This window comes from Solanum tuberosum, unplaced genomic scaffold, assembly GCF_000226075.1.
Source record: "Solanum tuberosum cultivar DM 1-3 516 R44 unplaced genomic scaffold, SolTub_3.0 scf00204, whole genome shotgun sequence".
Lineage (NCBI taxonomy): Eukaryota > Viridiplantae > Streptophyta > Magnoliopsida > Solanales > Solanaceae > Solanum > Solanum tuberosum.
Window position 1 is genome coordinate 900,602 of NW_006239127.1, and position 12,220 is coordinate 912,821.

General features: G+C 35.1%; 1 protein-coding gene across 3 annotated transcripts; it reads left to right on the forward strand.

Annotated features, from left to right (window-relative positions):
- The first annotated feature begins 547 nt into the window (after positions 1–547).
- On the forward strand, positions 548–10,680 carry LOC102588927 (CTD small phosphatase-like protein 2). Of its 3 annotated transcripts, none has more exons than XM_006355529.2 (7): positions 548–726; positions 2,244–2,509; positions 2,696–2,823; positions 5,025–5,130; positions 5,405–5,923; positions 6,179–6,516; positions 7,224–10,680. In XM_006355529.2, exons 2-7 carry the CDS (start codon positions 2,341–2,343, stop codon positions 7,380–7,382), a joined length of 1,419 nt encoding a protein of 472 aa, XP_006355591.1. In that variant the 5' UTR covers positions 548–726; positions 2,244–2,340; the 3' UTR covers positions 7,383–10,680. The 3 variants fall into 3 exon arrangements, with proteins under 3 accessions (XP_006355591.1, XP_015167928.1, XP_015167929.1); XM_015312442.1 differs by lacking the exon at positions 548–726 and adding an exon at positions 774–865; XM_015312443.1 differs by lacking the exon at positions 548–726 and adding an exon at positions 885–1,095.
- The last annotated feature ends 1,540 nt before the right edge of the window (positions 10,681–12,220 follow it).

The window sequence follows — 12,220 nt, forward strand, 5'->3', positions numbered from 1 at the left end:
TACTAGATATTTGATACTGGATCATTGTGTTTTGTTCTTTCTTTTTAAGTATGTATCTATGCAAAAATATACTAAATACATCACATTTTTTTATATTACATACACGTACTTATGCATAGATACACATTATGTATATGTGCATATTCAAAACTAGATATATAAATACATAAAATTGTGAAGCACAAATACGGAGAGGGAGTGGAATGAAAGACGGAGAGATACAAATGAGAAAAGAGTGAAACGAGCAAGAAAGCACATTGTATCTCAGATAGACAGATACATGTGAATCTCACGAGACGAATGCATCGTATCTGATAACAAACTCATACACATTTTATAATTAACTAAATCATACTTTTTTTAAATATAATTACACTCAATAATTACGTGTTTTCTGAAATTTCCTCTTAATATTAACTAAGTAAGATACATAGTAAAATTTTCGACCTCAAATGCTAAATTCATTCGAAGTCTCTATAGCATATAAGGAAAAAAACTAAATAAAAGAAGGAAACAAAAGAAATTATCGAAACGTCACTGTGTTCACATTCTTTAGGTACAACTGCTTACAGCTTAAAGTACAAAAATACATTACTTCTGTCAGCCGTAGCCTATACAGTATCTTTTGTTTTTTCTATATATACACAGAAGAAAAGAGCTAAAGAGAGAGAAAAGCGCGCGTCTAGAGAGAGAAAGTGAGAGAGAGACGCTTGGTGACTCTACCAGGTAATATGGACCTATAGATACAGAAATTTGTATCTCTATGCTGACTTTTGTGTGTATTTATCTGACATCCATGAAATCATCCTTCACTGTTTCTGTGTATAGTACTGTTCATCGTCTTGTTGGAAGTTTTTTTTTTTTGGTAATTTGAGCTGTTTTTGGACTTTGAATTTTGTTTAGGGTTTTTGATCTGTTGATCATTTGTGGTTTTGGTTGTAGAATTATGTGTGATTCCTTGATTGAATTGATGAAAGTTGATTGAGTTGACTTTGCGATCTTCTGGGTTTACTTTTAATTATTTTGGGGTTTTGGGTTTTCTATTCTTGTGAATTTTTTAGGCTTTGGTATGGATATACGAGAACTTCATTACTGGTATATTTTCATTTTTTTCTTAATTTACGAATACAATTTGATTTTTTGAAAATATTCTGGAAATACGGAGTATTCATCTGTTTTCTTGACCATATGTGCAGTATTCTGCTTTTATTTTATTTTTTAAAAAAAAATTTGGGTAAAAGTTTGATTTTTATTTTGAATTCTAGAAACTTAGGAAAATAAGTCTTTGTTCTTGTAGATCTTAATTAAACATGGTTTATCTGGAGTATATGGGTGGTGTGGTGGTTTATAGGTTTCCTGATAGGTCTGAATTAGGTTAATTTGAGGATTATTTGGGATTCCATGAGCCGAGGAGGAAAAATCAGAGTAAAAAAGTGTTCTTTTAACTTTAAAGGTGGACAGAAGTAGCATCTTATCTTTGTTTTTCATGGGAAAAAACTTTTATTTTTTTTAATGTTTAGGGAAATTAAGCTTCAAATTTGGCAGATAATAATAAAGGATGAAGTTTGTGGAGTAGATAGTGATATAGGAAGTGGAGTAAAAAAACATGACTTGAAGAATTGTGTGAAACAAGTAATTTATCCAGTCAAGGTATTATTGATTGATTGAGACAAAAGGATTCCCTCAAAACAACCAACAAGCCTCTGTGGAAGAAGGTTTATGTTTGTTTGGTGGTGTGAATTGGGTGGTTTTTGTCGGCAGGTCCAGTTTTGATGGATTAGTGTGGAGCAAATTAAAAGAGTCAGTAAACTAAATTGGTCTTATCATCCATCTTTACAAAAAACTGATTTGAAGGTGTGATTTCACCACCCTTGTAACTTTTGTTAAATTTGGTGGTTCAACATTAGCAAATTGTGGTAAAAAAAATTGTTTCCATGCTTTGATGGGGGGAGAAATACCCAGTGCAGAAAAATTATCTATATATAGATGTTCTTGATGTTTGCTTCAGCCAGTAGTTGAGTTTTGGGAGTGGTTTATGATAGCAGGAATTTCTCTGATCCTTTATATCAAAGTGATTTTGGCTATTGGTTTGCCAGAGTTCATTTGAGTATGATTTCTTTTGATTAGTTCACTGCATACAGTATATAACTATAAACATTGTTCTATATATTCTTCTTTTCGATATACTAACCTTCAGGCATAGCCATGAATTCTCAAGGTTTTTCAATTTTCTTTGACAACAGTCTCTTGTGGCTGATACTATATCTGCCTAAAGGGGTTTTGAATCCCTACTGATGCTTTCAGATCAAGATTGTGCTAGACATCCCAAGTACGAATCAAATGCCATCACTTAAAATGAAGACAAAGCTAGCCACATCCAGTTCGAAAGAAAAAAATGGTCTCCACGTCTGTCCAAATTCTAGTGTCATATCCAAGAGTTCTCTCTCTCGAACCAGAAGTGTGCAGAATGCAGACGAAGTTGCAGATCTGATTCACAATACTCATGATGGTAGGTTTGGTTCTATGTTATGGCTTTACAGAATAAGAACTTTTTCGTTGTTATTGTGATGGTGTGAGAATGATGCTTTTTTCCTCACCGACAAGTTTTACAATGGAACTCTCTGCTCTATGCTGACGTTGCCATTTCATCATACTGCGCATTCTGGTTCAATCATCAGTTCTTTAATTCTTGCAGTTCCTAGCTACTACAAAGTACATCCACACCAAGTCGGAAGAAATGGTGATCATGCTAATGATTTGGTAGATGACCTGCTTGGAAAGCAACAGCCACCTGCTACTGATTCTGCAAACCTTGATACAACGGTAAATACGTCCTCAAGTGTTAACTATTAGTACCTGTCGCTTTAAGTTTCATTTATAGTAGTCTTAATTTATTTATTCATTTCTTTCAACCATATGGTGTATAATGGACACAAATTCTTCCAAATATACACATATTGCTGTCATGCATCTTCAGCTTGTTATATAATAAATTTATATAGTTTTCATTTTCCCGGTAAATGGTCATAAAGTGTTTTCATAAACATTATGGAGATACAGAAACTGAACATAGAAATTCATAGGAGAAAACAAGGAACCAAAGAAAGGTCCACATTTAAGCCGTCTGATCTCTCCATATCTCTACTTAAGTGGTCTGTGAAGAAAACAGTATGTGAAAGGGCTGAGACACGAGCATCAGGAAAAATAGGTCATTTGTTTTACGAGAGTCAAATTGAGTAATCTTCATTTTGATATTTGACATGAATTAATCCGAGCATCAGGAAAAGTAGGCCATTTGTTTTACGAGAGTCAAATTGAGTAATCTTCATTTTGATATTTGACATGAATTAATCCGAGCATCAGGAAAAGTAGGCCATTTGTTTTACGAGAGTCAAATTGAGTAATCTTCATTTTGATATTTGACATGAATTAATCCGAGCATCAGGAAAAGTAGGCCATTTGTTTTACGAGAGTCAAATTGAGTAATCTTCATTTTGATATTTGACATGAATTGATCTGTTTTCTGAAATAAAATATATATGTTATGAAAAATGGTTTTCCTGAACAGGTAATAATTTTTTGAAATGTCTAGTGTTATGGATGTTCAAAATCAGCACTAGAAGGTGTCACAATTACATAAAAAAGTCAGCAAAAATGAAAAAAAAAGAAGATAAAAAGATAAAAAGAAACATGCTGGCTATCTATACAAAAGATTCGATGAACTGTAACTGGGTTTCACTATCATCTATCCATTTCTGTTTACACCAAAAAGATATCCACAAAATGCAATCTGACTTGATCTTCAAGACTGAGTTCTTTTGTCTTTTTAAACATCTCTTGTTTCTCTCTTTCCAAACACACCACCATATGGCTGCTGGTACTGTGTTCCATTCTGTCTTGATCTGCTTTGAAAGACCTTTCCTGTTCTGAGATTGTACCTAGCATTACCCATTTGATGCCCAGAAATTTCAAGAAAAACTGCAACAGCTGTGTGCTGATAGCAATGTAGAAATAAATGGTCAACAGACTCTTCTCTCTCTTCATACATCTGTAAACTATTGGACTCCACTTCTTTGAAGATTGTCTTGAGTTAAGCAAGTCTTCCTAGCCACCAAAATGTTGCTTTAGAGTTCCAAACTTGTTTCCAGAAACCAAAATGTTGCTGATAGGACTCCCTCGTGAGCAAAATTATTACATGCCCTTACAGTAAAGATGTCCTTGCTGTGTTCCTTTACAGGTAATATATGTTAACCAAATACATAAGAACCTTTAAACATAGATTTCATAATTGAATAAAACTGATTTGGGAAATTGTGGCATGACAAATTTCATCTTGCAAAAAGTGAGTGGGTCAGAACAAGACCCCAATGCAAAGGCTGCTGTAATGAGAGCCCAGATATCAGTCTATCACCAAAAACAGAAATTCATTATGGTCAAATCTTCCGACTAAAATATAATAATTTACCTCAGAAGTAAATAGTGCTTGTTAAATACCAATACAAGCACTTTAGTCTGAGATTTCAGTATCCAGTTGCCGAAGTGTTGGACACGTTGACAGCCTTACTTTCCCATATAATAGGTCATTGAGAGACTCCTTCAATCTATAGATTACTGTTTTGTTTCATGCTTTATCTTGTACGTTTCCATTGATTACCATTTGTTTCTAGCTGCTTTTGTTGTACTTAATTTATGCTTGATTTTTTTGCTCAAGAAAAAGAATAATGCACAAGTAGAGTACAATAAAATCCGACCCCAACTAGCTTGAGATTGAGGCATAGTTATTGTTGTTGAGTGCAACATTAACAGCTAGAAAGAAATAGATAATTCACGTTATATAGCTCACATATTATTACTTTATTAGTTCACATAATATAGGGCTGGCTGACACTGGGATATGCGTGCTCCTATCCCCTGAAAGTTTTACACTTCAGTTTACTATGCCATACTTGTGCCTGCATGCTGAAAGTTTGACAATTTGATTTTTGATGTTTGTACTGTCCTATCATGTTTTGGAATCGCTGCAGGAGTCTACAGTAGTAATCTGCAAACCAAGTTCAGAGACAATCTTTTCACCTAGTGTGGAGCCTGTTGGTGGTGCGCACAGTGAGTCTGATATACCAAGTGATGGAGGTACACCTCCAATTTTGTTGGATTCTTTTGTTGATTGTGAAATTCATAATTAGATTTTGTTTCTTCTCTTTGTCCTGAGGCAAACCACAACCCATCCTTAAATTTGCTTTATTTCTTCTGTTCTTGAAAAGGATGTTGCCACACAGCCAAAAGCCCCTCGGGTCATAGATGATAAGAGCTGAGAAGCACACCTCTCTCTCTCTCTCCCTCTGTTCTAGTTCTTGTGAAAAAGATCATTATTACATAAACTTATCGTATTTTTGGTTGCTTACAGCAAGCAATGATTTTTATGTACCCCAATTGGAGACTGAAGATAGTGATAGCAGCAGAAGTTCGTGTGAACATCAGACGTGCAATGTTTCAGATTTCTACATCTCCGATATGATTGTTTCTTGTTTGGCCGTCGAGGGTGAAACCATCTATGATGAAAGTTTGACTGACAGATTCTTGGCTGATTACAAGTGTGAAGAACCAAATATCTTTACTAATGTTGATGAGGAATACTTGCTGTTGCCTTTCCTTGAAGACACTGCAGCAGCTAGCTATAGTCAAGAGTGCAGAACATCTAGTGAAACCGCTGTTCAGTCAGATGATTCGAGCTTATACATGGCAATTCACCAGCTCAGATCATCTGAACAATCTGATGCTTTCACATATTTAGAATCTGATCAAGCAGAATGCTTTGACCCACATATTTTCATAAGAAATTTGCCAGACATATTAGAGAGGCCGAATATTTTGCCAAAAGAATCAGAAACATGCAAACCGATCACCCTAGTACTTGACCTAGATGGTGAGATTCACTACTTGGGTACTCCAATTTTACTACTCATTAGTCTTGCTGCAATTTTTGGTTACGCTGGAAATGATGCTATGTGTAGCTTGTTTTTAAAAACAATCTTTTGCTATACCTGAGGGCTAGTTACTAAGATTCCTTTACAGCAGGGAGAGTACCCTGGTACCTTCTTGTATAATACATATATTTTACAGCATGACATGGTTCCCATAAGATGGTCTAATATTTTGCGTATTCATTTCATGTCTTCAGAAACACTTGTTCATTCTACACTGGAGCACTGTGACGATGCAGACTTCACATTTCCTGTTTTCTTCAGCATGAAAGAACACATTGTCTATGTGAAACAGCGGCCTCACCTCCGGACATTCTTGGAGAGAGTTGCAGAGATGTTTGACATTGTAATTTTTACTGCTAGTCAGAGCATATATGCGAAGCAACTGTTGGATATTCTGGATCCAGATGGAAAGATTATCTCAAGGCGAGCATATCGTGAATCATGCATTTTCTCTGATGGAAGTTATACAAAGGATTTAACGGTATTAGGTGTTGATCTGGCAAAAGTTGTAATTGTAGATAATTCCCCACAGGTAATCTACTTGCATCTTGTTTTTGATGATAAACCTATTATTATACACTTAATTCTGTTAGTTTGGAATGTGTTTAGTCATGCTAATATGTTTGCTTAGGTCCTATGCTTTCTTTGAGTCTTTTAACCCTGTTAGATAATCTTATGCCACTAGATATCTAGAGACTGTCTAGTACTTTTCATTTTTTTTGGGGTATAATGGTGGATTGAGAAGATTATAAATGGAGAAACATGGTCGATAAAAATCTACAGCCAACCCCGATTTTGAAACTGAAGTGGTGTAGTAGTAGTTCCTGTATATGCTTATCCTGTTGGTGAGAGACACAAATCTATTTATACTTCTGGTACTGGGTTGGTAGATTCCTCCCTTTTAATTTTTTGTTTTGGTCATAGGTGGTAAGGGGAGTGTACTGGTGAGATTAAGTCACTAAAATTCCTGTGCAATCTGTAAAATAGACACAACACCTTTATCAGGCATTTCACTGCGCTACTCTAGTCGTCTGTAGGCAGAGTTCAATATTGTTTGTAAAAAAGTATGGTCTCTTGATGTTTGTGAATTTTTTTTCGAGTTTCATGTGCTTAGTTGGAAATTGGAGAAAACTAAAAGAGACATGAACTGCAACATAGCAAATGCAGAGTGCTTATTTGAGCATGAAGTAAGGCTATTGTTTTATGTAACTAAATATTAATTTCCCATCTTGATTTCAGGTTTTCAGATTGCAAGTGAATAATGGGATTCCTATTAAGAGTTGGTTTGATGATCCTTCAGACTCTGCACTAATTTCTTTACTTCCATTCCTAGAGACACTGGCTGATGCTGATGATGTCCGACCTATTATTGCTAAGAAATTTGGTAACAAGGAATAAGAGGCCCTTGTTTCTTCCTAGTAGTTCCTCTAACACCTCCTCTCTTCTCATTTAAACAGAATTATCCTTCATTTACATGCTCATTGTTCTATCCTCATTGAGCCTTGATATAATTGGGGTGTGCAATAAGAATACTAGTCCTTTTCTGGTTGAGTCAGTTTTGTTGTGCGCATTCCTTTTCTTGTTTCCACCCTGTTGACAACTTTCTTCAGTCCATTGCTTACTAATTTATTTCAAATATAGTTGCAAGAGGTTCTCCTTGTGTGCAATGTACAGTTATATTTGCCTAGTTATTTACAAGCTTGTGTATATGGATTGATCTATTGTGAAATAAATTGTGATTTCATGTTTCATTATCATAGCATAAAGCTGTCCGTTGGACTAAATTATACCTGTTCATTGTATAGCCTTTGCTCAATCTAGTGTACTTATCAATTTTGCAGTAGCATAAGTTCCCAATCAAAGGCTAATTGGCCAAAAACATCAAGGTTGGCAGTCGAAATAGATTTAGAAGATATTTGGATCATCATTAGATGATGCTTTAAAGACCATCAACTTTTAGAAGTAAAAAATAAAATAGCATGGACATGCAAGCACTTGCTTGTTTCTTCATGTAGACTTGCACTGGCTGTTCTGATCTCCTTTTATTTCAGAACGCTACTTGTTATATGTGCTAAACATAGTCGAAAATCCGTCAAACTCGCCTCAAAGGTATAAAACCTTAGGTCTGGAGGTTACTACCTAATCATTTTGCCTATTGATGAAACAGTCCACTTGTAAGATTGACTGCCTACTATTTATCAGGAAATGAGAACAGTTGTCTGAAGTTATAGTCATTAAGTTAAGAAATTGATCAGTTAAAATGTTAAAGAGGTTCTTGCTAACATTTCACCGAGAGAATTGATTGCTTCGGAGTTGAAAGTAATAATAGTATAGTTCCACCACTTATTTACTGCAGGGAGACCATTTTTAGTGATTCATACTAATAAGGGCTAATTAGAGCTGTATCGCCAGATTGCTTTGAATATTGGTAGATTGCCTTTCTTGGTCGCTGATACCTGCTGAAAAGCATTAGAGTGACGGCTAACTGTAAATTGTACTGAAGTAGAGACTAGATATATGTGCAAGGGTCATGGAATTTCCATTCTCTATCAAGTTGAACTTCTTTAGCTCTACTTCAACTCTTTCTCTATAATTTCTTCTTGCACGGTGTAATAACTGTCAGTCTTTGACTGGAAAATCCCTCTGCTTCTGAAAAATCCCAAACAAAACTATAAGAAAAAAGGAAAAGAAAGCTCAAGGTGATACCTTATCAAAAAAAGTAAACACTAGGGGATAAAAGTAAGACTAACTCTGAGCAACATAATCTTCTTGTTATAGTGAAATTGAAATCTACAGACATTCTGTTTAAGTTTACTTTACCTTCCATTTTATGAACTCTCTCATTTTACATGCTTGGTTAACACTTAACAGTTCCTCGTGATTTGAACATCATGCTGTTGCTTATTCCTTTGATTTTGATTTCATGTTAGTGAATCTAGTAAGCTATGCTTCTGCATTTGTTTTGCTTAACATCTCAAAAAACTGAAGAACAATGCTTTTCAAGGATCTTCAGTTATTGCTAGTTCAAAAATAAGTTCATACAACTGTTTTCATACTTGATATGATGAATACCTAGAATATTCTAGAGAGCCTTTTTTTTTTTTGAGTGGATTATTTTGGTGAGGTAATGTCTGGCCCGTGCGATTCATGTTATTTCAGATAGTTTTGAAGAATAGTTAGGTTGGCATTTCTACTACAGTTTATAAGTTTGAATTGTGTCAATCTGCTGATATAGTTGACAAATCATTGCTACTGGGCGTAGACTATATCATTCTTTTTGGGTTATCCCAAGAATGAATGCTCATCAAGATAGCTGAGCCAAAGCACTAGATCGTTAGTGATTAGCCTTTTGCTAAAGTTAGAGTTCTCTGTAGATTTAGGTCATTAAACTTCAATGAGGATGACACTTTCTGCCTGCTTGGTAGCTCAATCTGTATATACTAGTAGTTTTTGGGTGCAAGGAATATTGTGCAAAAGGATTGCAGTTTGACTAGGAGGTACGGAGTTTACGAATTTATGCATGACCGGATATCATGATTAATCTAGTCTTTCCCTGGGATGTGAGTCAATATGGCAAGTTTGGGATATTAGCCATGGCTGAAATCTTTAGGATGGAATATGAAATAGCCTTGTGAAAGCATGTCAGATGATGGAGTGCATCATTGTGGGGGTCAGCGTGTAGTTCTGAGAATTTGTTTGTTAGGTATATAATTGCAGGTTGTTCCTTGGTTTACCTGCTTCCAATCCTTTTAGTATTCTCGCCCATTCGGATCATGATATTATTGACTTGCTTTTCGATCAAAATGATTTCATAACCACAAAGAAACACCTCTTTCCTTTGAACATGATGCTTGATATTGACATGAGGGTTCTATTTCTCGGTATTGAATAGTTTAGGCAATTAATTCTGCAAGAATGGGTGTTTTCTAGGTGGTGACAAGGTGGTAGGGGAAGCTGCAAACACTAGATGATGTCTCTGGTGATGTAGAAGTTGGGACTAGACTTTCAATTGGATGTTTCCCAGTCGAACCCTCTGTGCGGATACTGAGAAGTTTGTATGATTTGGGTTGCTCATGGTCCAGCTTACCATTATATTTTTTGTCATTGATATCTGTGCTTGTAAAATTTCATTACCCTTTCCAATCTGAATCTGTTATCTGCAGGTCATATGGAGATAACTAGTGTTTTGGCCACGAAGTGGACTAATCTTAGGTATGCAGTATTGATTTGTTTAATGTTTTCTCAGGGTCACGACAGAAACTAACTACCTTTTGTTTTATTTTGTTTTGAGAAAAACTAACTACTGCTGACAATATCAGGTTTTCATTTCCAAAATCAGGTTGTTTTCTCTTCTTTTTTTTCACTTCATTATTGAAGTGTCAGGATGAACTCAAAACTGTGCAAGGTATTTTCCTAGGGCAGGATCTATAATAAGAGATATCATATCTTATCCCTTTCTGTATAGTATGTTACTGCAGTATAGATCAACTAGCATTGTCCTTTTTTTTGTTCGTCATGTCTTTGATGCTCTTTTAACTTCGTGGCATGAATAGTATTTGTTCAATGGTTCAACCGAGGAAAAACTGTAAAAGAGTGCCTTTTCTTTCTTTTTTTCTTCGTTTTTTTTAAACGAGAAAAGTGTATAAACAAAAACCTTTTTCTTCCCTTTATATGTAGAGGATTTTTGAGTTTGTCAGCATCATCTATTTGTGTTGAATTGGACTGCTTGCTTATTAATTTTGATGTAATAAGTCAGGTTGTATTACTCCCTCTGTTATCTTGTGATGATTGTCCATATTGTGTGATTGACACATGCCAAACAAGGTGCACTTGATTAATTGTCACTTAAAACAGTACGTACGAGCATTTTTCATGAAGAAAATAACCACCTTTAACTTGGTACTCCTGAATTATAGGATCTGGTTATCTTGATGGTCTCTCTGTATAATGACTTCTCTTCGGATTAATTCTCGTCTCATACTAATAACTAGAGAAATTAATATAGTGGATGATTAAACCATTTAATATGTCATGCTGTTCTTATGGATATCCTGTTCGACCTAGCCTCAGAGTAATAGAAATGTTGATACAATGACTCAAATATTCTAATTTAAGATTATTCGAATAAAGTGAGGTTGCTGCTACTGCACTTGCTTGTGCAAGGATTTTGGTATATGATGGTGTGCGTAGCATTCTTTTATTTTCGTGGGTGATACTTGAAGAAAATAACCGTTTATGTGCTGTGTGGTTTTGTTATAGGAACGTGAATGTTGGATACATGTCTTTTGAATAATCGATGTGAACCCGAGTATCATCGATAGGTTAATTTGGTATTTGGATTGGTATGGAAGCAATGTGTATCACTCTTTATGCGATATAGGACATTATTTCATTTACAAATGAACAGGAAAAGAGAGAAAACAGCAACTAAGTAGGCAAAATAGGAAGCTATTTCTAGATGCAATTGTTTTCTGGGTTTAAAATTGCAACTTTCGTTCTGTAGAAGAAAAGCACTTTTCTGGATGGTCCTTTTAGACTACTCGCCAACATTAAAAAGGTTATCCAATAAAATGGCAAGCCTTCAATCTTCATACTAGTGCCTCAAAAGGCAGATATAATAAGGCCCAAGGACTTTTATACTTTGAATCAATAAAATTAAATGAAATAATGGTAAGTTTAGTTCATTGAGGGTCTACACAAAGCCTCTCTTCTTCATTCAGTGGCTATGCATCATAAAGAATGATTCTTTTGAAGTTACATAATTTATTTTTCTTAAAAAATACCACACAAAACATTTGAAGACATATATTGCTCTTGGACTTCTTAGATAAGGCCGATGCACTAGTCAATTAGTGTGCTCTAGACTGAGTTGTTTATCTTATAGACAGAGAAGATATAAGCTGTGCTTGATTCATAAGATTTCAAAGGATCACCAGTTCATTCCGCATTGCTTAGCACTTACTACATTGATTTAAAATATCATGTTGCAATAAAAACTCGGCAGATATTGCTATCAATTTCAAGTAAAGCCCATGTTCTGGAACATTAAAGTAAATTTTTTTTGGGGAATTTACGTGAATATACCGTTAGCCAAACTTAATTGCCAGCAGACGGCAGTAGTCTAAATGTGCATGTTATAAATATATAAAATTTATATAGCGACTATTTTGTAAACCAGACCATCAAAGGTATTGGTGCTGTAATTTTCCCCAAGTTTTTTCCCTAGTTTCAAAGGC